The sequence below is a fragment of the Mesocricetus auratus genome, unplaced genomic scaffold (assembly GCF_017639785.1).
Source record: "Mesocricetus auratus isolate SY011 unplaced genomic scaffold, BCM_Maur_2.0 Super-Scaffold_100691, whole genome shotgun sequence".
Classification (NCBI taxonomy): domain Eukaryota; kingdom Metazoa; phylum Chordata; class Mammalia; order Rodentia; family Cricetidae; genus Mesocricetus; species Mesocricetus auratus.
In genome coordinates, this window is record NW_024429267.1 from 14,506,238 (window position 1) to 14,531,897 (window position 25,660).

General features: G+C 43.9%; 1 protein-coding gene and 1 non-coding gene across 5 annotated transcripts in view; one reads left to right on the plus strand and one right to left on the minus strand.

The window, feature by feature from the left end:
• Positions 1-1,686: 1,686 nt before the first annotated feature.
• Positions 1,687-25,660, plus strand: part of Fam214a (family with sequence similarity 214 member A) — a 70,981-nt gene continuing 47,007 nt past the window's right edge. Inside the window, exons 1-2 of one of the 4 annotated variants that reach the window (XM_040739581.1) lie at positions 1,687-1,814; positions 2,442-2,558. In XM_040739581.1, the coding sequence (XP_040595515.1) occupies positions 2,543-2,558 (16 nt within the window). In that variant the 5' untranslated portion in view covers positions 1,687-1,814; positions 2,442-2,542. Of the gene's footprint in view, positions 1,815-1,878; positions 2,016-2,441; positions 2,559-22,546; positions 22,745-25,660 lie in introns of those variants that run through there. The other 3 variants (XM_021229377.2, XR_005874677.1, XM_040739580.1) reach the window with 3 other exon arrangements.
• On the minus strand, positions 12,323-12,390 carry LOC121137690. Its single transcript, XR_005875001.1, has one exon. It is a non-coding gene; the product is annotated as a small nucleolar RNA SNORD49 (small nucleolar RNA).

Below are 25,660 nucleotides of genomic sequence, written 5' to 3' on the forward strand. Positions count from 1 at the left end.
GCATACATGGAGGTCAAGGAACAACTTGTAGGGGTCAGTCTCTTCTTTCACCATGTAGGTCCTAGGTCTGGGGTGATAGAGCTGGGGTCACCAGGCTTGGCAGCAAGCATTTCTATTTACCATGTAAGCCATTTCATCAGCCCATTTTTCTGATACTTCTTACCAACTAAGCATGGGCGGTGGTGCTGAATCACATCTCTTGCTGCCTATTCACCCAAAGTCTTCTGCAATAGCTGTTATTTGACCCCAGCTGTTTGCTTAATTATTTTGGATCATCTATAACTTTTCTGTCTCCCATTACCAAGGTTAACTGAGAAGTGATTATAGAACAAGTCAAACTTCTGTTCCCTTTTTAAGAACACAAGACATTACTCAATAATTCTCATGGGAAGTCTACCAGGAGTTAGCATTTGTAGACACCACTATATCAAAGAAGTCTTTCCATTGTCCAAGGGCTCGACTCTCATTGCTGGAACATCTCAGTGACTAGAGTATTTGTTTCTCCATGATCTGTCCTGCTCAAACCAGCTTTGGAGCTAAAGCTAATAACTTCAGATGTGCATACCTCTAGCTGGGCGGTGGTGGCACATGCCTTTAATCCCAGCACTTGGGAAGCAGAGGCAGGATCTCTGTGAATTACAGACCAGCCTGGTCTACAAGAGCTAGTTCCAGGACAGTCTCCAAAAGCCACAGAGAAACCCTGTCTCAAAAACAAACAAAAAAATCAGACCTCTAAATATTTGGAAACGGAAAACTATAAAGAGAGAGGTGACAAAGAGTCAACCACAGATCGCTTTAGTCCTTCCTGTTGTGATTCTCATATGCAAAAAATTTTTTTTAAAAAGTGTTTTTTTTCCAATGAAACTAGAGCCTTACAATTTTGTACTTCTTCATTTGGGTTTGCCTATAATCTGAGTGGCTAATAGCTGCAGCCCTTGTTGCTTTTTTTAGCTACAGCAGATTCTTGACATCTGTTTGTGTTTAAGTGATGACACAACATCAGAACACGCAATGTCATCGTGTCACATTGTTATAGCACAACAAAAAATTACAGCTCCCCAACAATAACATGGTGTCAGAAGTGTCCGCTTGGCAGTGAGTCAGTGCTTTAGAAGTTACAAGCTATTTTTAGCTCATCCAGTGCTTCTGAAGCTTGGGTTCTTAAGTCCTAGCAGATACGAAAATATCTAGGGTGCAGTGGGAAGGGACCTTCCTTGGTCCCCAAGCTCCTTTCCTTGGAATGCATGACCCCCATCTTCCTATCCTTGCCACATCAAACACGGGTTCCACGGGGGAATTGCATGCACTTAGGGCTGGATTCCAGCTCTTCTGTGCCAGGCCAGCATCCCTGTGGAGCAGGAGAAACTATAATTATCTTCCCGTCTGGGGTAAGCCCTGGGGTGACAACTCCCAGGTGACCCTAGTGCACTCAGGGTGCAGTTCCATGACTGCTTAGGCGCGCAGCGCAGGCAACCCCTGCGGGTCCCGCGTACTCTGAGACCCTCGCCCGGGAAGACCGGTCCCCAAACTCTAGCTCCAGGGCGCGCGGGGGTGTTGCCATAACAACCGGCGCGCGCCGCCTCGGCGGAGGAAGTGACGAGAGTGGGTTGGCTGTTGTTGGGACACGTGACCCGGGTAGTGTTTTGACAGGGCAAACAGTAAGAGAAAGAGTGGAGAGCGAGCGAGGGAGGCAGGCAGGCAGCGGGGCCGGTGGATGCGCGGGGCGCGGCGTCTCGGCGTCTGGGCGTCTCGGCGGCCGCGGGGTCGCTGCGCGCTGCGCTCGGGGAGGCGTGGCCCGGAGCACGGAGTGAGATGTGAGCGGCCCGGCGGCCGCGGAGAGCAGTGCCGGGAGGAGGAGCGAGGGGTCCCGGAGGGCGGCGAGCGGGCGGGCCATGGGAGCCGCTCCCGGGTGGGCAGCGCCACGCGTGGGTCGGCACGCCTGAGGACATGCCCGGGCTCTGCTGCTGACCGGCTCCCGAGGCCTCGGCGAGGCTAGCCAGAGGGGAGCTCCGCAGGTGAGGCCCCGGGGGCTGCGGGGGCTGCTGCGCCCCGGTCCCTGCGGAGGTGCCTCGGTGCTCAGAGGATACTTGACTGAGGGCTTCCTTAGCTTCTGTGGCCCGACTCTTCCTCCTCCGTGCCTGTACCTCCAGGGCATAAATAGATCCTGCTTGTGCTTCCGAGACGCTGTGTCAGAGGAGGACACCTTGGACTGGAGAGCGCAGGGGCGGGGAACAGGGGTGCTAGGCCCGAGGACACCGGGGGTGGCGGTGCACAGACTTGAGCTTTTTTTTTTTTTTCCCCTTCCTTCAAGACCTGCCCAGGGTTCTGTCACTGTAGTCTGCACCAGGAAGAGGCCTAACTTAGTAGTTTTCTTGCAAGATCTGAGGGTTAAGACAAGACTCGATTGTTTTTTATTTTTATTTTTTATTTTGTTCTCTTAGCGTTTGGAAAACGAAGCAGAAGCCGTTGAGTCAGCGGTGTGCCGGTTGGAAGAACCCACACCTGTGTTTTACAGCACTTTGGGTGGAAATTGGATGCGAAAATGAAGCCAGACCGAGGTAAATGATTTATTTAAGTAGGTCCTGAGTTGTGTTTTGTTTCTCTGTCTCCTTTTAGAGGCGTTAACCTAATTTCCCCCAGCATCAACTATTCCTGTGTCAGATGTGACGAACAGTTTCTGTGAAGATACCAGCTGCTGAGGAAGAGATGGGCTTATGGAGTAGGTTATTAAAGTCGGATGGGGGGGGACCTGTTCTTAGTGGTTTTTGTGTGTGGCAGAATGACCGTGTCCAGAGTAGCATTTATAAGTGGCCACAGGCTTAGTATCCATTTTTTGTTTTGGTTACTCAATTTTTTAGGTAAAGTCAGTCGAACTTCAGAAAAGTTGCCCAACTTTTAAAACTTGATAAAGAGTATTATTTTGTAATCATTACTGTTTCATTAGCTGCTTTTTTTGTATGTGGGTTCTTGTTGTTTGTTTTTAGATAGGGTTTTGCCAAGTTGTCTAGGTTGGCACCGATCTCACACTGTAACCCAGACTGGCCCAGAACTCACAACTCACTAATGATCTTTCTACCATAACCTCCCACAGTGTTGGCGTTACAGACACGTACCACTGTGACCCCCCCCACTGCTTCATTTTTGTGCTCTAAGTGAATTCCAGTTGTTTTCAGCTTCAGTCTCTCCTGGACAATTAGGGCCCAATTTTCCATTTTAAATCTGTATATTACTATTATTGTTATTATTTGGTTTTTCGAGACAGGGTTTCTCTGTATAGCCCTGGACCTTGCTCTGTAGACCAGGCTGGCCTCGAACACAGAGATTCTCCTGCTTCTGCCTCCAGAGTGCTGGGATTAAAGTCACCATTGCCCAGCTCTAAATCTGGAGGTACAGGCATGGGGGAGGAAGAGTTGGTCCACAGAATCTACATTCTCCCCCAACTGCTTTTTTCTTTTCTTTTCTTTTTTAACAAAAACCAAATCAACAAGCCCCTGTCACAAGCCCTGGAGATGGCTTGGTGGGTAAATGTGCCACCAAGCCTGATGATCTGAGCTCAAATCCTGGAACCTACAAGGTAGAAAGAGAGAACCAACTACTGAAAATTGTCCTCTGACCTCAATCCATGTACATTTGCAGACAGTGCACACACTGACCCCGAAAGTGGATATTTGTGTCACTATGTACCCCAGGTTGGCCCACCCTCTGTGGCCCCTCCTGTCTCAGTCTCCTGTGTGCTGAGATTATAGTCCCACAACACCACACCAGCCTTATTTCACTTTTCAAATGCTTCAAAAGAAGTTGTTTATCAGCCTTCTGATTGAAGATAAGGACAGCTTGAGTTTAGTATAGTAATAGTGGTTAGGAGTGAGGGCTTCTTAGCTGTGAGTTTGAGTCTAAGAAATTATGCAATAGGTGTCATGGTGTTTTGAAGGAAGGACTAGAGCAGCACCCATTCAAGTCTGAGGCTTCAGGATTGGAAAAAGTGATTTATCTTCTGAAGTGAATTTTCAAGAACCTCTGTGTTAAAAAGACTATTTTCCTATGTATATTTTCCAAAATTATCATAAATATAGATTGTCTAGTTAAAATATGTCTTTTGGAGCTGGGTGGTGGTGGCACACGCCTCTAATCCCACCACTGGGAAGCAGAGGCAGGCAGATATCTGTGAGTTGAAAACCAGCCTGGTCTATAGAGTGAGTTCCAGGATAGCCAGAGTTGTTACACAGACGCCCTGTCTTGAAAAGCCAAAAACCAAAACAAACAAACAAAAAACCCAACAACAAAGGGAAAAAACCTCAGCTGTCCCTACACAGGGCCTCATCTCTTAAACTGGGCGGTGGTGGTGCACACCTTTAATCCCAGCACTCGGAAGCAGAGGCAGGTGGATGGATCTCTGTGAGTTGAGGCCAGCCTGGTCTACAAGAGCTAGTTCTAGGACAGCCTCCAAAGCCACAGAGAAACCTTGTCTCGAAGTCTTTTGGTCATCTATTAAAATATACTAGGAATAAGTGGGAGATAACTATATTTAATTTCATTCATGCTTTAAATTAGTTTTTGAGTGTTTTGCTTTTAATTACAGTAAGTTTATAGTTACATCTGTAGAGGTATCATCAAGTGTATTGCTGCTTAGAGGGTTGCCTGTGGACCATGCTAAGTTTAGATTTTAGATTACATCAGTGACTGGAAAAACTGGCACCAAGGTCAGAAGCTGCATCTCAGAATAAACAAGCAAATAAAATCAAAGTCACTGTTTGTCTTGGATTCTTGTTTAAAAAATTGCTTTAAAGCTGCAGCAGGTAGCCGGGCGTTGGTGGCGCACGCCTTTAATCCCAGCACTCGGGAGGCAGAGGCAGGCGGATCTCTGTGAGTTCGAGGCCAGCCTGGTCTACAAAGTGAGTTCCAGGACAGCCTCCAAAGCTACAGAGAAACCCTGTCTCGAAAAACAAAAAAAAAAAAAAAAAAACAAAAAAAAAAAAAAAAAAAAAAAAGCTGCAGCAGGTGAAAATAGCATTTACAGTAGAAACTTTTTAAAAAACTTGTTTTATCTTAGGCAAAACTGTAACTAAACAATAAAAGGTTTAGTTATGTACTTGGGAGGCAGAGGCAGGCGATCTCTGTGAGTTTGAGACCAGCCTTGTCTACAAGAGCTAGTTCCAGGACAGCCTCCAAAGCCACAGAGAAACCATGTCTCAAAACACCTCCCCCCCCCCAAAAAAAAGCCTCATGAAACTGTCACTGGGAGGTGGTGGCACATGTCTTTAGTCCCAGAATCTGGGAGGTAGAGGCAGGCAGATGTCTGGAGTTGGAGGCTAGCCTGGTCTCATAGTGAGTTCTAGGATAGCCAAAGATACACAGAGAAACCCTGTCTCAAAAAACCAAACCAAACAAACAAAAAAACCAAAACAAAAACACTTGCTGTCCTTCCATAGAAACTTGAGTTCAGGTCCCAGCACCCACACAGTGGCTCACAACCACCAGTCACTCCAATTCCAGGAACTCCTGCTTTCTTTATCTTGCAGAGAACATTTATGTGTATGGGTGTTTTGCTAACATGTATGTCTGTGCATCATGTGTGTACCTGCTATCTACAGAGGCTCAAAAAGGACATCAGATTCCCTGGAACTGGAGTTACACACAGCTTTTGTTTGTTTGCTTGTTGGTTGGTTGGTTTTTTGCGACAAGGTCTCTCTATGTGTAGTCCTGGCTGTCCTGGAACTCACATTGTAGACCAGGCTGACCTTGAACTCACAGAGATCTACCTGCCTCTGCCTCCCAAGTGCTGCCGGGATTAAAGGCATTCGCCACCACTGCCCAGCTACACAGTTTTAAGCTACCATATGAGTGTTAGGAATTGAATGTAGGTCCTCCACAAGAACAGTCTGTGCTCTTAACCTAACCACTGTCCTCAGCCTTCATTTTTTTCTTTTTGGTAATAGGAATTAAAGCCAGGGCCTATACACGCCCTATGCTTGAGCTATACCCTATCTCTGTGAGGCTTTGGAGTGTGAAATGGGTCTGTATTTAGACTTGGATATAATACTTCCTATAATTTGCTTCTGTCTTCTCACAACTGAACACTGAGAGTCATTGACACATAGCAGGAGCTAAGTACATGACTGTTACCATGGGTGCTGATATGTTGATCAGTTGCAAACCGTACTCAGCAGAGGTAAGATTGGAGGTGTGCAGGGACCCAGTGCTGGCCTTTCTTTTACATTCACAGCACCCAACGTGGGAAAGTTCATGCCCAGTCAGTAGCCTTTTCTGTTTTATTTTTTTCAAGATAGGGTTTCTCTCTCTAGCCCTGGTCACTTTGTAGACCAGGCTTTCCTCAAACTCAAAGAGATCTGCCTGCCTCTGCCTCACGAGTAAAGGGATTAAAGGTGCACACTGTCACTACCACCAGCCAGTAACATTCAAATATATGTTGTCTGGAATAATATCCAACCTACAAAGAGATATATTACATAAATGTGTAGTTTATTTCTTTATACTGTCACCTGATGTTATAACTACCTTAATATCTGTCTGAGGAGTGCTGTGGTTAGAATAAGTTTTCCTGGATTATGGATTTTTAAGTGATGTTACCTGCTGAGTCCAGCTGGTTAGCTACAGAGGGTGAGCTGCTTTGCCTTGGACTCAGGGATGTACAACTTAGGTCCTGGCCCCAGTTACACCAATATGGAGTGTCCAGTGTCTCATACGGAATCTTTGTGATCTTTGTGTAGAAGTAATTAAAGAATTCCTCCATGTTATAAGCCTAAATTATCTTTATTTTGTCTATTTTTTAAGTGCCATTTCAGCTCACAGAAACTTATTGAAGAGTGAGACAAACTTTAATTATCAGTAAATCACTTACTTAAATATACTGTGTTTCAAGTTATAAACATTTTGCAGAGTATGTCTGATGCTTGAATAAGTGCAAAATTCGAGCTTTAAACAAAATGTCAAACAATTGGATAGTTTTTACGTTAAAATGGGAGGAATGTGCTCTGTCTCTCTCTCCCTTTTATTATTTTACAAATTTTGTCATTAGCCTTTGGATTACCATTGCTTTGAACCTGCTTATGTAGACCCAAACAGTCCTGTTATCTTCAAATGATGTTCTAAAGATACCTGAAATAGAAGGAAGAAGTGATTAGGTCTAGACAGTGTGGCACAGGAATCAGGTGCATTCCTTTTGTGGTGCGAATGATTCATTGTTGGACTGTGTAAATCAAACAGCAGAAATGACAGATGCTGAAGGAAAAGAAATGCTGGCTATGTTAACTGCAGTCTTTGGCTTGATTCCCAGAGGAAGGTAGTAGTGGTGTTGATAGCAGCTGATACTTGGGCCTTTCATGCAGAGACCATGTACTATTAGCTCCTTTGTTGTATAGATAAGTGAAACCAAGTCACAGAGAATTTTAGTTTCTTTTTTTGAGACAGGGTTTCTCTGTGTGGTCCTGGCTGTCTGTAACTTACTCTGCAGAACAGGCTGATCTCAAACTCACAGAGATCTACCTACCTCTGTCTCCCGAGTGCTGGGATTCAATGCATGAGCCACCAACACCCAGCAGAATTTTAGTTTCTTACACAAGGTATCCAGATAGTGAAAAAGGTGAGTCCAAGTTCAAAGTGAGTTCAAGTATGTGCTCCCAGCCTCACTGGGAACACTGGTAATTTACATTATTTTAAGATATAACTTAACCGGTGGGGAAATAGGCTCAAGGGAGTCTGGCTGTCAATCCAGATAGACATCCTGAGTTTCATCCCTAAGACCACATGGTGAGGAGAGAGAACAGACACACATACCCCCTCATACACACCACAAACAAATAAATCTAGAAGCTGGGGGAAGCAGCAACAGTTATTTCTGAGCTTTGTGACTCTGGAGGCTGCCTGTCCTCTTGGCTCCAGTGCCTTTACAATGGGCTTTTTAAGAAATAATACCTTGGCTTGGAGTTACCCTGAAAATTAAATAAGTTAACATACATAATGTGCTTGGAACAGCAGCTGCCACTCAGGGAGCATGCAAATGTGAGCTGCTGTTGTTGCTTTTGGACCTTTTCTAAGGAAGGAGCCAGACATTTAGAGAAAGCTGGGAGTGCAAAACAAAGGGGCTGTTTGAGCTCGGGCTTCATAGTCGAGGTGATCTGAGTTAAGAGCCGGCCACCCTGTCAGGCTGTCACACACTTATGCTGATGGGCCTTGACACGTCAGGCTCTGTCAAATAATTGCTGGCTTGATGCAACTTCTGAGTCTGGAATAGCAAAGGGGTGGACAGAGAGGTACCCTATGTTTTTGCTTGTCATCTAGTGAAAAGGAAGTGATTTAGTGGACTGAACACTGTCATTTCTCTGTCCAGTGAGGGAAAAAAAGGATAATCTGAAGGTAGACTTGAAGAGCTAATGTATATGTACAGTGAATGTTTAAAATTCATTTATCTTTAGTGACAATCCATATGTTTGAGCATCTTCTGCAAACAAGTACAGGAGACATTTAGTTGTTTAGTCAAACATCATTTATATTTTTTTCTTGTTGCTTTTGTTGTTGTTTGTTTGTTTCTTGAGACAGAGTCTTACTGTGTATCCCAGCCTGACCTCAAGCTTGGAATAATTCTCCTGCCTCAGCTTCTGGAGTGTCAGGATCACAGGTTTGTACCACACCTGGCTTTGTTTATTCTTTGGTACGTCTCATCTTTATATCTGATCATGTCAGTGTCTTCCTTCCTTCTTTTTGAAACTGAGAACTTTTAAAAGAACACTAAGCTTAGAGTTACTTATTCCTGGTGATAGATATATGTATGATGAAAGGTACCTAGAAATGGTACCTTCTTTCTTTGCAGGTAATTCTATTCTTGCTGGGGGGGGTGGGTACAGAATAGACCCTAGTATGGCAATTCACACATCTCCCAGTACTCAGGAGGCTGAGGCTGGAGAATTGTCACAAGTTCAAGGCCAGCTTGAGCTACAGAATGAGTTCCAGGCCAATCTTGACTTCAGAGTGAGATATTATATCCACAGGGACAAAAACAAACAACAAAATCAGAGTAGTTGTATGATTTTGTCTGTGGTTCCCTTTGGCCTGACTGGGCAAAGATTGCAGTTCATAACAAACACTTTAGACCCAGAGCCTAATCTCCAGGTAGACGGCTGAGGTGAACTTCCTCACAGTTCCCTTTCTTGCAGAAGGTACTCATTAGATAAAATAAAATAAAACAAGCCTTGTTCATGTCCTCTCTTTGACTATGCCCAATACCACTGGCTACCTTTTTGGACTTTTATGTCACTTAGGGTCTTAGATACTTTTCCTTTTATCAAAAAGCCCTTCCCTCCAGCAACTCATGGTGCTCCTTGTTTTTCTCCTCTAGGCTGGAATGTCATTTTTTTCAGAGAGGGTCCCCCCCCCCCATGACTATTTTAGTGTTTTCAACTCACATTAACTGTTACTGTTGTTATGTCTATTAAACTAGATGTCACTTGTTCTGTGTCAGCATTCTGTGTTCCTTTACCAAACTTTGTAATTAATTACATTTTTCCTTGTTTTCTGTCTGTAAATGCATGAGGCCATAGCTATACTCCCTGGCTCGTCAGTTTTATAGATGGCAGATATATTTTAGATACATAGCCTATAGTTAATATACATTTGTCAAATGAACTAATGAATGAATGAATGATTGGCTAGTACACACCAGTGTGGAAGAAATGGGAGCAAGAGAAGAAGGTAGTTATCATTGACACCAACTGAAATTCTTCCATTTTGGGTATTTGTTTGAATTATGACTTTGAGGCTATTATCACAACTTTATACCTGATTTTTTTTCAAACCTGTTTTAAAATTTGACCATTCCAAGATTGGGGGAAAGAGTATCATATCCCTCTCTAGGTCTGGGATTTCAGGATATGGCCACTGTGCACAGTTTTATGCAGTGCTAGGGATCAGACCCAGGGCGTCTCGCTTGCTAGTTAGGCAAACCTTCTACCGCCAATTGAGCTGCTTCATCAGCTCAGCATTTTCCTATTGGAAAAAAGCGTTTGCATGCATGCATGCTATCAAGTCGAGTTGGACTGAGATAAAACATTATAAAATAAGAGTGGGCAAAGGCTACTTGGCGTCAGGTGTCAGTGGTCTCCAGGTTATCTGATTAGCAAGTGATCCACAAACAGATATTCAGAGGAAGCTCCGATAACCTTCCCCATGCTTAGTTTGTTCCTGTTGTTGTCAGGAGGGAGGGAGTGAATAGGTGAACTTCCTCTTTATAAGCACAAGAAGGCAGGCAGGGGCTGCAGGATAGAATAGCAGGGAGAAGCCTTGAAGGATCCAGAGTTGAGATTAGGGACTGTCCTGTCACTTACTGGGAACCTGTTTTCTCATGTAAAAATGTGCTTAGCTCAGGTGAAGTGATGCGACAAAGGACTTTGTAAGCAGTGGAATGCATAATAACACTCCTGTTTTACCCTGAGGGTAGGATCTTTTGTGAGCAGAAGCTGAAGTGTTCCCAAGGACAGTTAGGTGCTTTGCAGTTAGGGCTCCTCTCCTAACAGCAATTCACACACACACACACACACACACACACAAAGAATTAGTCCTCATTCTCTGACTTGTTACACCAAGTAAAGAGTTGTATTAGTAAATGCATATTTAGTTATACTTTTTAAAGTTTGAGACGGCATCTTATGTAGCTACCTGGACTGGCCTTGAACTGTCTTCAGATCCTAGATAAGATTTGCCCTTTGCCTCAGAGTAGCTCAGGTAATGAGCCTGCAGCAGGGGTGGGGGTGGGGGTGGGGGCGCAGCGCGGGCGCAGCGCAGCGGGGGGGCAGCTTGGTTAGATGGTTTTCCAGGAGTATTAAACTGTGGCCATCATTCAGTTGGACCCCCTTAGTGGTATGGTATAATTTAACAAGAATTAAGGACCAGAAACTTGATGATCAAGTCTGGATTGAAATTCTAACTTCAGGAGCTTCATGGAGAGATGATTTAGTGGTAAAGAGCAAGTTGCTGCTCTTACAGAGGACCTGGGTTCAATTCTCAGCACCCACATGATGATTCAGCTGTCTTTAACTTCCAGACACTCAACATGGCTCACATAGAATAAGTAAATATAATATTCACATTTTTTTTTCAAGACAGGGTTTCTCTGTAGCTTTGGAGGTTGTCCTGGAACTCACTTTGTAGACCAGGCTGTCCTTGAACTCACAGAGATCCACCTGCCTCTGCCTCCCGAGTGCTGGGATTAATATTCTAATGCCAATATTTGCCAGGTCAAAATTTGCCATGACTTTTTAGACAGTTACATTGTCTAAGGAACAGTTCTTCTTGCTTAGACACTGTCGGCCTGAAGCCTCTTGGAAAGTGAGCTGAGAATTTGACAATGGCAGGAGCCATAACTCACATAGGCAGGGGTGTGGGTTAGCTCACTTAGCTCATGGGTTTCAAGACCTAGTCCACATATGATACAGGAAGGGATTTAGGGCTAGCTTTAGTTTTTGCTTTTCCCTCAACTGTTCTGAAGAACTGAGTATTTTCAGAATTCTGTTATAAAAAAAAAACTACTCTTAACAGGCACAAGAGGTCAACAGGCCTTATGTCCCCATCAGCATTGTATGCATTCTGCAAACTAGAAGTAGAAACTGGCATTGAACTATGCAGTGTTTAGGGCACATGCCACAGGAAAGGGGAAGTGGGTTAACTTGGGGGCACATTCAGCTGTTTCTGGATGGTGATGATCAGTTTCGGATAACACTAGGGCAGAGAGATGGGGCAGTGGTGGGCACTAGGAACTTGGTAGAGTCCGGGCTATGCTGGTACATGCCTTTAATCCCAGCTGGAGGCAGAGGCAGGCGGATCTCTCTGAATTGGAAGCCAGCCTGGTCTACAGAGTGAGCTCCAGGACAACCTCCAAATCCACAGAGAAACCCAGAACAACAAAAAAGGAACTTGGTGAACAATACAGAATGATGAGCTGCTGGTCAGAACTGCGTGTTAGTAATTGACCGTGTTGCCTACGACTCCACAGGACTCAGACCAGGCGCCTCTCCTTCCCTAAGCTCAGAATACAGACTTGTTTCATGGTATTGTGAGTTAATAGCCAGTGTCAGTTAAAATCTTTGGAGGGTGGGGGGCACAGTACTGGTCATCAACGGGAATTTCTATGTCATTTTGTATTTGTTAGCTTTGTAATATAAAACATAAAACTCTGGTGTTGGTTTTTTTCCCTCTTCTTCTTATTTATTCCTATAAGATTATTTGTGGACTAAATGAAGTTACATGATATGAACTATATATGTACCAAAAATAAGTAGGGAGCTATTTATTCTTTCTGTTTGCTTTATTTCCTAGTCAGCCAGGAATGGTTATCAGTTATCACCTCTGACGGCACTTCCTGTTGATGATCTCATCATAGCAGTTGTTTGCTTTTTTTTTAAAAGCAGGGTCTTAGCATTTAGTCTAAGTTGGCCTTGAACTTAGCCTTGGCAGACCTTGAACTCAAAGCTTTCTCCTACAGAGTGTTGGCATTATAAACCTCACCACCACAGGTGTGTCTAAGCATTTGTGCTTCTATGTCACCTGTGTGTTCCCCAGGCATAGGGGTGATTAAGTCAAGGCAATGGGAATCTAGTGGGGGAAGGGCCAGAGCAGTAAATCATCTGATACAGCTGTGACCTGAGAGTGGGCCACATGCAAAGGAACCCAACTGCTGGGGTCTCAGAGAAGTTACCCTCAATGCCGTAATAAAGACGCACGCACGCACGCACGCACGCCAAGCTCTGCCTTCTCTGATTGTGGAATTCAAAATTGCTGTGGGATGATAGCTGAGTGAGTGTCAGAGCTGTGTCTCTGTCAGAGTGCTTTGGGGTGATTGATTGATTTAAAGGTAGGGATGATCTTTAAGAAGACAAGCTTGCTCTGTAGACCAGGCTAGCCTTGAACTCACAGAGATCTGCCAGCCTGTCTCTGTGTCCAAAGTGCTGGGATTAAAGGCATGGACTACCACTGCTCCACTCTGCTGAACCTTAAAAGACACATATTTGTGTAAACATAGATGGACTTTTTCTTTTCTACAATTGTGGGTTGAAATGACTCAAAGGGTGTTCTAAGGAGAAAGCTGCAGTGTGGAGGGATGTGGTGGTTTGAACGAAAATGGTCCCAATAGGCTCATAGGGGTGGTGCTATTTGAAAGGCTTAGGAGGTGTGGTCTTGTTGGAGGAAGTGTGTCACTAGGGGTGGGCTTTGAGGTTTCCAAAGCTCAACCCAGACCCAGTGCCTCTCTCCCTTCCTGCTGCCTGCCAATCAGATGTAGAACTCAAATTTACCTCTCCAGCAGCATGTCTGCTTGCCTGCCACCATGACAACAATGGACTGAACCTCTGAAAATGTAAGTAAGCCCCAATTAAATGCTTTCCTTACAAGAGTTGCTATGGTCATGGTGTCTTCACAGCCATGGAAATCCTAACTAAACAAGGTAGAAGGAAGAGTCTTGGACCGAGGGCTAATTTAGGAATAGAAGAGATTGGGCTTTTGAAAGTCAAGCTAAGGACTTTGGACTTATCTATTTGTGGTGGGTACTAACTAGTAAGTACTTGGGGATGACTACAGAGAACTTTTTAGAAGAATCATTGGATTTTTGTTTCTTTAATTTAGCCATAAACAAGCCTAGAGATATTACTATCTGACAGTCTTGAAATCATATTTTAAATCTCAGAATTTCAATGCGACTTTCACTTATGAGTGTCATTCTGCACTAATCTCTGCTTTTGGCTAAATTCTTGGTCTTCTTAGTTTGTTCTACCCTTTGCCTTTGTTCTTTGTTTATGAACACGAAGGGTTAATATTCTCTATTCTGAAACTTCTTGAGCTGCTAGTATAATAATCATGTGTCTCTAGTTTATGATACTTGTGTCAGAGCAGTAAGCTGCTCTATTATTTAGCTACAGGTCCTAACATGTGAGGGAGAAATACACACAGTGAGGTGGGAAGGATAGGGGCTCCTTTTCCCATTCTAGACAATTGCTTGTAGAAGCTTAATAAATTCTGTGGAATTAGATGCCTTATCCTGCAGCTTCCTGTGAGCCCTGAGCACGGTGGTCCCTGCAGTGTAGATAAGCTTTGCTGGCTGTCTTGAGACGATGGGCATCCATCTTTTTCCTTCCCCAGCCACAGAAATGGTCTCACATCAAAGCTTCAAGGAAGGAAAGGTAGTGGCTAGCAGAGGACGCTTGTTTAGGGTAGGAAAAACATGAAGCAGGAACGCTGAGGTTCTGAGTCTCAGTTCTCTGACTGTGTGGATACACACCACCTTCTTTAACCTCCTTATCTGATGCTTAGATGAGATGATCCAGGCTGCCCTTCTATGCGCATTGTCCCTTCATTCATAACTGCTTCCTAAATGTTGGTTCTCTGGACATGTCTACTTGGCCATTGGGAAGGATCTAGCCAGACTGTTGTGGAAGTATGTTCTCATCTTAGTAATGACTATACGGAGTGAACACTGGTGCAGGAGGTGTACTGTGTTTTAGCTTGTCATCATCTAATCCTGACCTGTGCCTTTCTGATAGCTCATGTTGTAGAGTTCAGGTGTCCGCCCCACACTCTGAATGGCTCAGATCAGAGGGAAGGCCCCAGGTTACTTACACAGATTAAATTCCATTATGATCATCTCAGGACCTGAAAGTGCTTTTGTCACTCTGAAATGACTCGCAGAGCCATTTAGCTGCTAGAAACCCAAGTGAACCCTGGCAGTGGTGGCACATGCCTTTAATTCCAGCACTCAGGAGGCAGAGGCAGGCAGATCTCTGTGAGTTCAAGACCAGCCTGGTCTACAAGAGCTAGTTCCAGGACAGCCTCCAAAGCCACAGAGAAACCCTGTCTCGAAAAACAAAAACAAACAACAACAACAAAAACCCAAGTGAGCAAGGCTTTTGGAGAATGTAAAACTCTTTTGAAAACTAGGCCTTGGCCGGGTGGTGGTGGTGGCATATGCCTTTAATCCCTGCACTCAGAAGGCAGAAGCAGACAGATCTCTGTGAGTTCAAGACCTGTCTGGTCTATATAATGAGTTCCAGGACAGAAAGAAAAAGAAGAGAGGGAGGGAGGAGGAAGGTGAGAAGGAGGGAGGGACGGAGGAAGGAAGGGAGGAAGGAAGGAAGGAAGGAAGACACAAGACTTAGAGAAAAGAAGTAACTTGTCTAGCTATAAAAGCTGGTCTTAGATTTCCTCCCTGCCCAGCATTTGTTGTAGGACCTGTTTACAGGGCTATTGGAGCAATCAGTGGAGGTGAGCTGTGGAAAGTGTTGGGTCTACAGCCTGATTCCAAACAATTTGCGGTGCTATTGTTTATTACTGTGAACGGTAGCATCTCTTTAGTTCATAGGTTGAACACATATCCCAGGTGCTCTGAAAGAAACCCACAAAGGCCAAGGAGGCTGAGATTAGAGAGGAAGTGCTTAAGACCTCTGAGAAAGAGGACCGGGGGCAAGAGCGAGTGAGCTGTGCGAGAATGTTCCAGGGCAAGGTGTGAGAAGGTGCTGAATTTAGGGAAGAGCCTGGCCTCCTAAACCACTCACGTACCCACTCTTGCTTAGTCAACAACAGCGCCTTGAAGATGAGTCCTTTTGCTCCCTTTAGACGGGTAGGCAGGATGAAGTAAGGGGTTTGATTTGGTTTACCTAGGTGTGTTTTGAAGGGATCTCTCACATTGCCTAGCTTGGTCTTGAACTCCCTGCATAGCCAAGGATGGCCTTAAACTCCTAATTGTCCCATCTCTACCTCCTAAATCTTAGGATTACAGGCATATGTTGCTGTGCCTGAATGTTCATGTGACACCTTAAAAAATAAAAATATGTGCACACCTTTATAAATTAAATCCGAATGATTTCAGAGATAAATAGTTGGTGTTTCTACCCTGAGACAACATGATTTCCCTGCTGCTAAACTCGTTTGCTAGTGTTTCTGCATGCCGTGGTGGCTAATGTCTTCTTTTTCCTTATTCATTGAAGAAATGGAGCTAGAGAGATGTCTTAGTGGCTAATAGCACTAGCTGTTGTTGCAGAGGACCTGATTTTTATTCCCTGGATCTGTGCAGGAGGCTCATGGCAGCCTGTATTTTCAGCTCCTGGGCATCTGGCACCCTCATCTGGTCTGAGGGCATCCACACTACTCTTTCTTTTTTAAATGACAATTTTGGTTTCTTAGTTGTTTTTCAACACATTAATTCTAGTACCTGGTCTCTATGTGTTTTTTTTTTTAATTAGTTAACTAAAATGGTTTAGTGCAGCACAGTGCAGGGCAGGGCCTTATGCATGCTAGCAAAGTCCTCTACTATTAAGCTGTGTCCCAGAGAGAGAGAGAGAGAGAGAGAGAGAGAGAGAGAGAGGGGAGGGGAGGGGAGGGGAGGGGAGGGGAGGGAGGGAGGGAGGGAGGGAGGGAGGGAGGGAGGGAGGGAGGGAGGGAGGGCGGGCCAGAGACACAGAGGAGAGAGAAAGCAGGAGCAAGCCGGCCTTTTGTATAACCGTATAACCCAGGGTGACCTTATACTGCCTGCCTTATCCTCCTGTCTCAGGATTTCTGGTGCTAGGATTACACGTGTGTACTGCCACACTAGGCTGACTAGGTCTATGTAGCTCTTTATCTTACAGAATCTGGCACTGACGTCAGCTCCTGTTAATGCAGGTGACAGTATATACATGAGTGACAGGAATAGGGCTTAGAGTTGTCCCTCATCAACTGCTTTTGTTTGTCTAGTCAGCCTCTTAATCTTCAAAGTACTGTTTCAGGAACCGGAGAATAGGTAATTATGGGCTCTTCACTCCATGGAAAAGCTTTTAGGAAAACAGTGACTTATCAGAATAAAAAGTCTTCTTTGGTTCTAGTTGACTTGAAAGTAGCGTGCTTTGCAATAACAGGACATTAGCAAACCCCAGAGTTCATCTTTGAGGAAGTAAAGGGGAATCCATGTACACCTCAACACACATTTATGTAATAATGCTGAAATTAACCGTATGTTATAAGGTACTGAAAACAGATTCTTTTTTTTTTTTTTTGGTTTTTCGAGACAGGGTTTCTCTGTGGCTTTGGAGGCTGTCCTGGAACTCACTCTGTAGACCAGGCTGGCCTGGAACTCACAGAGATCCGCCTGCCTCTGCCTCCCAAGTGCTGGGATTAAAGGCGTGCGCCACCAACGCCCGGCTGAAAATGGATTCTTATACCCGATCTTGATGCTTATTATATGTGACTAATGTGTGTGCAGATATTATGAGACAAAGTGTTTGCCCAGTAGCTTAGATTAAAATAACTCCTGTTCTAGCTCATTTTAAACAATGTAGTATGAATGGTGCCAAAAGAACTGGCTAGAACATTTTCTTCTCTCCAAGATCTCAGGTCCTGTAAACAAGGCTCTGGAGGTGCTTTGCAAGGCTCTGCTCCTGCAGCCCATAGGTCATCATAACCCAGACCACTGCACAAATGAGGATGCCAGTTAGGTCCCTGTGGGTCTTATTTATATCAAAAATGCTTTTGGATCTTAATGATGAAGTATTTCGGGTGCTCTTTTGCCACCCAAACCATCTCAGCAAATACAAGCATCTTGTTCAGCATGTACATGGGAGAGGAAATGAATGTGACTAAAAGCTTGATTTATCCCTAGGCTATCCCAACAGTATAATATTCTGTCTTTAATTTTCAAAAAGACCTATCTATGTCTATAACTTAACAATGTTGAATTTTACTATTTTGTTATCTTTCTTGCAACTTAATTATTTGTTTTTGTTTTTCGAGACAGGGTTTCTCTGTGGCTTTGGAGGCTGTCCTGGAACTAGCTCTTGTAGACCAGGCTTGTTTCAAACTCACAGAAATCCACCTGCCTCTGCCTCCTGAGTGCTGGGATTAAAAGTGTGCACCACCCCTGTCTGGCAGGAGGTGGTGATGTACAAACATAACTCTGGGAAATCCATCAAATCAGGATGCTACTAGAATAAGATTTCTCCATTACCACCGCCCAGCTTGCAACTTAATTATTAAGGTGTTAAATGTGACACTGTTTAAGAAATTTACAAAATAAGAATAGAAACCTTTGGCAGTCAAGATGCTTGATCCCTTTGTTATTTATCAGTATTGTGTGTGTGTGTGTGTGTGTGTGTGTGTGTGTGTGTGTGTGTGTGTGTGGTCTGTCTCTATATGTATCTCTGTGTATGTGTGTATACATGTGGGGAGGTGTTACAGGGAGCCTCTGGATTCCTTTATTATGGCATGGGCCTCATGTATCCAAAGGTAAAGAAACTTAAAATACTTGGTGGTTCTGGGAATCCAGCCCATTGTACAAACACTGACTGCTACTGAGCGGTGTCTCTCTGCCCAAGAAGAGACTTACATTCTTGAGTTGCTTAAAAGTCAAGTAGAGGTTTGTGGCAATAGAGAAATCATCATTTCTACTTTATAAATAAATAAGCTCAGGTAGGTTTTCTAGAACGGTATTGAAGCAGAAATATTCCAAATCCTGAGAGCATCTGCCCTGAGTGATCTTTCTAGTGAGGCTGGAATTTGTATGAAGGTGCCCCCCCCCCGCCCACGCTTTTGTCTCAAAAGTCCACGATGGGAAGTTATATCCTCGTTGTGTAGCACCTTAATAGCTTTCACACTTCTGTCTTCTTTGGTCTTCACCATGTGCTTGGCAAAGCTGCACTTAATTCACAAAGTTGGCTGGAAGCCGAGTAGTTTAAATCTCTGGTCTGCAGCTCTCAGGTCAGTGTCCATTTTCACATGCTTCGCTTCCCTTGGACTGAGTAAGTGACCTCTTCCCTGAAGTGCCAAGGTTCTCCAACTTGAGCCTTTTGTTGTTCAGCTTATGGTCTTGCTACATCCAGGCTCCCTGCATCAGGAGTGGTTTAAAGATAGATGGTTGGTTTGTTTTCATTTTGCATTTATCCTCCTCTTTTGGCCCGGCCCTTGCAAGAGCTAGGAGCACATTGCTGCGGAGGTGCTTCCCAGCCTGATAGCAGTTTGGTGTGTAATGGGCTGTAGTGGCAAATACTGGTTAGTAGATAGAAAACATTGATGTCAGCTTTCTGTGTCTAAATCTTACCTTATTTGTATTATGGATGCAAATACACAGGCTGTATTTGCATTATATGGATGTATGTACATAAGAAACATTGGTCCAGCCCGGTGGCCCAGGCCTGTAATCATAGCTACTCATTATGCTGAGGCAGGAGGAGCTCACGTTGAAGGTCTACCTGTGTGCTGCAGCGAATTCAGGGTCAGGGCAGGCAACATTTTGAGACCCTGTCTCAATTTAAATAAGTAAAAATTGGCCAAGTAGGTATGGTGGTGAATACACTTTATTTCAGTACTTACAAGACGGAGGCCAGAGGGTCACTACAAGCTCAAGGCCACCCTGGCTACACAGTGAGTTTGAGTTCAGCCAGGTTTACATAGCAAGACTGTGGGGGAAGGGGGAAGAGAAAGAAAGAAAAGAAAGCTGTGGATGTACTTCTGTGGTAATGCACCTGTCCAGCTTATTCAAGGCCCTCAGTTCAATCCCCAGTGTCTGTCTAATGTTTCTCCCTATACACAGGTTCTGGGAAGGACAGCTGTGTTTAAGCTCTTACATTAAGATACTGGAAGAACTACATTGAACCTTGGTTTTGTCCACTTGACTCTGGTTACTTGGGCATATAACAAGTTATTTTTCTCAGGTGTTGGTAACAGCTGCCAGAGAGTGAGAGGTGGTGGTTATGTAACAAATTGGGTGGCAGCTCCTATGTGGTAGCTCCCTAGTGTATATGTATATATGATAGTTGTTGAACATACCCACATCACTTAATAATTAAGTATCTTAGTTATTTCTGCTAGAAGGAAACATAGATAATGTAAAACAGTTGGCCTTTGAAGTTCTTCCATTTTATATTTGGATTAAATACATTGTTTTAAAACCCATCGTAAAGATGAGCTTTCCTGTCAGTTTCCTTGGATCAGGATAACAGAAGTGACTTCTTGAAGTTGACCCTGTAGCGTAGATACTGAAGTGTGTGTGTAGTTGGTGGGGCAGAGACCTAAGGACAGAAGCCAGCCCTGTGTGTCATCTCTGTGTCTAGACTCTTGACCTACAGATGGAGATCTGCAGAGTTGATGGTGTGCTGTCAAGCATATCCGTCATAGCTTTGTTTACTAAGGGAAAAGCAGGACTCCTTCAGGAAGATGGAAGGTGCTGTTCAAAATGTACTGGAAACCAGCAGCACGGGAAGGATTTCGCTGAACCAAATTTTCTTGGTTTTCATTTTTCAAGGTGGTATGCTTATTGAAAAAGGTGATTCATTTATAATTACATTCCAACTAGATAAATTATATGTATTTTCTGAGTTCTCCTTTTTCCTTGTTTATGTATTTATTTGAAACAAAGTCTCACTATGTAGCCCAGGCTGGCTCAAAATGTGATTCTTCCTGCCTCAGCCCCCTGAGTGCTGGGATTACAGGCGTGCAGTACGCCTGGCTTGGGAATTCTTACTGTAGGCTCATGATCTGTGCTATAATATCAGTAAGCACTCAGTAGTACACGCTGTTAATTACAGAGCTCCGAGGCTGCATCAGAACGGAAGTGTTTCCACTCTGCCTAGGAGCTATTAGTATTGTGTGTATTTCCAAGACAGAGTCTCACCACGTAAACCCAAGACGACCTGGATATTGTGATCCTCCTGCCTCAGCCACTGGAATGCTAGTGTGGCAGTTGTGTTCCCCCATGCTCAGCTGTGTTTTATGTGACTCTTCTGTTTTTTGAAAGACAGGAAAAAGTTGATTTTGAAATAAAAATTAATGCAGATTTTTAAATGTGATTCCCTTAGATGAGCCAGTGTTCTTATCTGAGCAGTGGAAATAATAGTCCATTCATTTGTATTCTGTTTGTCTCCAGTAGTTTGGAAATGAAATGAGATTATGTGGGATTTAAACTGGCATGACACTGGGTGAGCAGTTGTAATGTGCAGATGTGACATTGCACACAGTGTGACAGGAGACCTGTAAAGCGGTCAGTTGTCAGCAGCTGTGTACATTCTAGGTCCAGTACGTAGAGGGGGCCTGAGACTAGTCTTGCATCAGGAAAGTTGTAGTGGCTTAGTACTTCTTTCTCTTACTGTGGGTAAATAGAAGACTCATATTTTGAACCATTTGATCTGACTTTAAAACCCTGCCTTCTGTATGGTAGCATTCCCTGAGTCACCTGTGCCTGTGCCACAGGCTCGTCCTGTGTTCCCAGCATACCCCAATGTTGTTTTCAAAAGAGTAGGTAGCTCTCCTGCTGCCTAGTGGAGGAGCCAGCAATAGGGTTAGAGTTAACTCTTTGCTTGTGTTTACTTGCATTATAAGCCCCTGGGATCTAGACGCTTCATTGGGGTGGTAATCTTGTGGATTCTGGGACTGTTATGAAACTGTTTGTGGCCTCTCGTGTAAAAATAGCCTTGTGGTGCCCCCATGGGGTGCTTAGTGGCCAGTATTTCCATCATCCAGCACTCCCCCCACCTAGGACACTTGAGGTAGACAAAACTCTGAGTAACAAACATTGCAGTGGCTGCTCTACAGATCTCTCAGAGCTGCCACCAGGAACTCAGATAAAAAGGCTTCATTGCTTTAACATTCAAAGCCCTGTGCCCAGTTGATGACATAGATGCTCAGAAAAGCTTTTCTGAATAAAAGCAAACAAACATTTGCAGTCCTCCCTGTTTGTCCCTTGACACCTGAATTGAATCTTCCAGGTGCTTATAAGGGCTTGGTGTATGGCTTAGTGGCAGAGTGATTGTCTGGCAAGCTCAAGGCTCTAGGTTCATTGACCAACACCACTCACAAATGTTTAAATCCAAACAGCTTTGCAAGCTGGGGAGGTGTTTTTGCTGTTCATGGAGACAATGTGGACTAGTATACATGAAACCTGAAAAATATCAATACCTTGCCATGTCAAGGTAATTTTAAGATAAAAGTAAATGAATTTAGAATATGTGTCTTGCTTCATGTAACAAGAGACCTTATTCGGAAAATTCCTATCTCCTGTCTACACTGTAAGAGTTCACCGAGCAGCTTGTGGCTTTTTCCCTTTTGACTCTTACTCAGCGACTGGTTAGCCTGTTCTTTCCTCTCTGGTGGTGCCCTTAGAGTGAGTTCATAGTAGGTTGATACAGGTTGATGCACCCATCACACGATTACTATTTCTGGGTTTACATGTTTTTTTGGGGTTTCACTTGGGTGAGAACCTGATTTACTTGAAGTGGGAGGTAATAAATGTTTCCTCTCACTTCCCTGCTTTGTCCTGGGTCTTATGTGCAACACTAACAGATATCAGTTTTATCTTACACACTTCTGGTCTTTTAAAGCGCAATTAGAAGTACACATATTGGGGCCCCGTGCTGGTCATTGTCAGTTCACTATTCTTCCCTTTCAAGTTGCCTAAACACAGCTGAGTTCTTAAGAGCAAAGAAAACATGACAGTGCTGCCAAGTAGACAGGAAGCCATGCAAGCGTAAGCGAGCAAGCCAGCCGACCCAGGAGTGAGGCTGAGCACAGCCTGCGTCCAATCAGCTGAGCGCACTGTTGCTATGTGCGCCCTACTCTGCCTTTGTGAGAAGCCTGCACAGGGAAGTGCTGTGCTCGGCTCCGCTCCCGTGCTTTCCACCACTGCTGCTGCTGCCGACATCTGGATCCCTCCGTGGCTGACAGTGTAGCAACTGACAGCCAGAGGCTTCCAGTATGGTTTTCAGTGGGAACAAAGGGCTCCGAAGACCAGGTGTGTAATGAGGTGTTTTCTGTGGCTTTGTTGTCAGGCGTCCAGTTTTGGGTGGTTGTTGATTGTAAGGCTGGTTTACGTGGATTTTTAATAAACAGGTCCAGGGATGTGATTGGACTTTGAGAGTCATGGGATATAGGGACTTGTCCTTTGCTTCAGATAGCCTGTTTTTTTTTTTTTTTTGAATAGCATCGCCCGAAGGATTATTAAAATGCTAATCTGAACAATGAGTGGGAAGAAAAGAAACCAGATACAGTGTGCTCACTTTAATGAGGGAAAATGTGATAGAAAAGAGAACATCAAGGAGGGAGTATGGTTAGCCAGAAGTCCTGGTTGTGTGCATGGGATATATTTTAAAACAAAAACTGCCAAGAAATGTTTTGAAAATCTGTTATATATGTCTGATTGAATTAATTATTTCTGAGTGAGACAAAAACTGTCAGGGCTTAGCTTAGGACAGAAAGGGATCCATACTGCCCATCCATAATACACTTATGAAGATGCTCCCCCAAATTAATACAGTCTCTTAATTACTACTGTTCTTGGCTAGTTTTGTGCAGTTCACATAGATTACAGTGATGTAATTCACCAGTAAATCTGTTAAATGTCACTTAGAAGATAGATTTTGAAGCCAACCTTACAAATGTTTACAGCAGTATTTTAAGACTGAAGTTCCTAAGTATAATTCTACCCCTGATGAACTAATTACAAATACTAAAAAAATTATTGATTAAAATTATTCATTAAACAACACTGATTTAGTAATTGAATAAGTATAAGGTACAATTTGTTTGAGATCTGAAAAAGCTAACTTATATAATAAGGGTTTTCTTTTTGTTTGTTTGCTCTTTTATGCTTTTTTGATATAGGGTTTCTCCATAGCCCTGGCTGTCTTAGAACTTGCTCTGTAGACCAGACTAGTTCAAACTCAGAGCTACTCCTGCCTCTGCCTCCTGAGTGATGAGATTAAAGGTGTGTACCCCTAACCCCCACCCTCTTGCCTCCTTACCCCCACCTCATTTTTCAAATATTGTGAAATTAGAATTTATATAATTGATGTAGATGATGATTCTTTTAAGTTAATTAAAGCAGGCAGAACACTTAGCATATTTCTCATTTTATGAGCAGTCACTGTTAAGCTGTAACTAATAAAGGTTTTGGTTGTGGTTTTGCTTTTATTTTGTGGTACCAGGGATCAGATGTGGGCCTTGTGCATACTGGGCAAGCACTGTGCCCAGGAGCTACCTTGTCAACCATAACCTTTTCTTTTATGTAGTTGTATAAGTCGCTCTTTTTAATTAATCTGAGACTTGTGTCTGAATATCCCCCCCCCCTCCCGACAGGGTTTCTCTGTAGCTGTGGAGCCTGTCCTGGAACTCGCTCTGTAGACCAGGCTGGCTTCAAACTCACAGAGATCCGCCTGCCTCTGCCTCCCGAGTGCTGGGATTAAAGGCGGTGCACCACCAATGCCCAGCTTGTGTTTGAACTTTTTAATCTTTATAAACATTCTCTGCAATAGGATCATTTTCTATTCTTTTCAAAAAGTCCTTGTAATTAGAAAGTCATAGCAACCAGTGTCAGCATTTTTGATAAGTGAGGAAAAGATGTTTCTTTTCTTTCTTTGTAAACAACTTAAAATGTGTTTGTGCTTTTCTTACTTCTTTCTAGCAATACAATATTTGTCAGGGTAAAGGCTTGCTGGATAAGGTGGCACGCTCCTGTAATCCCAGCACTTGAAAAGCTGAGGCAAAGGATCACAAATTAGAGGCCAGCCTGGGCTACAGAGCCAGACCCTGTGTTTAAAAAAGAAGAAAATGACCACATGGAGTCAATCCAGTTTTCTCTTTTTGAGCTCATTATCATCAACTGCTAATTTTGTTGTCTGAATTACACAGTCACAAACCCAGAGCTTTACTTAAAATGTTTTGCTCTTCAGCTCCCTTTGGTTTACTTCATAAGGATCACTTGAGCTCTAGGTGCAGGCTGTTTTCATATGCTGTAAAAGATGGGAGATCACAAAGCTGCAGACAGAGCCGAGCACACTTATTCATCACGTAGGCTTTGCTGTATCCAGCAGGGCTATTCCTGGCAGAACCTTCCATTGTGTCCTTGCTAAGCATCTGAAGACCTTTCTGAATGAGAGCACTGAGGTTCCTGTTCTGCATGATGGGCAGTTAGAAACCAGTGGTTAGAGTAGGTAGCATTGCTATCCAGTTCAACTCTGAGTTTATTACTTGATGGTAGAAATTCCCCTGCCTTTTGTGTCAGATCTGTAAATTGGCTATATGCCTTTGCTCTTTGCTTTACTGAGGCAAACACAGTTCTGTTTACCTGGTACAGTGATGTAGAAATTTGCCTGTATATTTTGAAATCTGCAAACTGTGATATGTAAATACATCTCATTTCCTATTCCTAATTTCTGCCCTCTGTTGTTGGTGGTGCTGGGGCTTAAGCCAAGTGGACAGGCTATGTAAGTGCACTGCTACTGAGCCAGCCAGGTTCCTAAGTGCTGTTAGTTTAACTGTGGGGACCAGAATAAGTACCAGTCTGGCAGTTGTGGCTTTTTAGTCTAGGCCTGTGAAATTATTTCTACTCTAGGTGTCACCACAGATGTTTGCTTCCTTGTCCTTTAAATTTCCATCTAAATGCTGCATGATAGAACCGTCAGCTCCCCACTGCAGAAACTCCTTGCTTATCTGTAGCCTGAATCCAAGAATGATTGGTTTACATAGTCAGCTAGGTGGGGCAGGTGGATCATAACTTCTTTCTTTTTTTTGTAAGCTTTTTCTTCTCTCTTCCTCCTCCCCCCCCCTCTCTCTCTCTCTCTCTCTCTCTCTCTCTCTCTCTCTCTCTCTCTCTCTCTCTCCCTCTCTCCCTCTCTCCCTCTCTCCCTCTCTCTCTCTCTCTCTCCCTCTC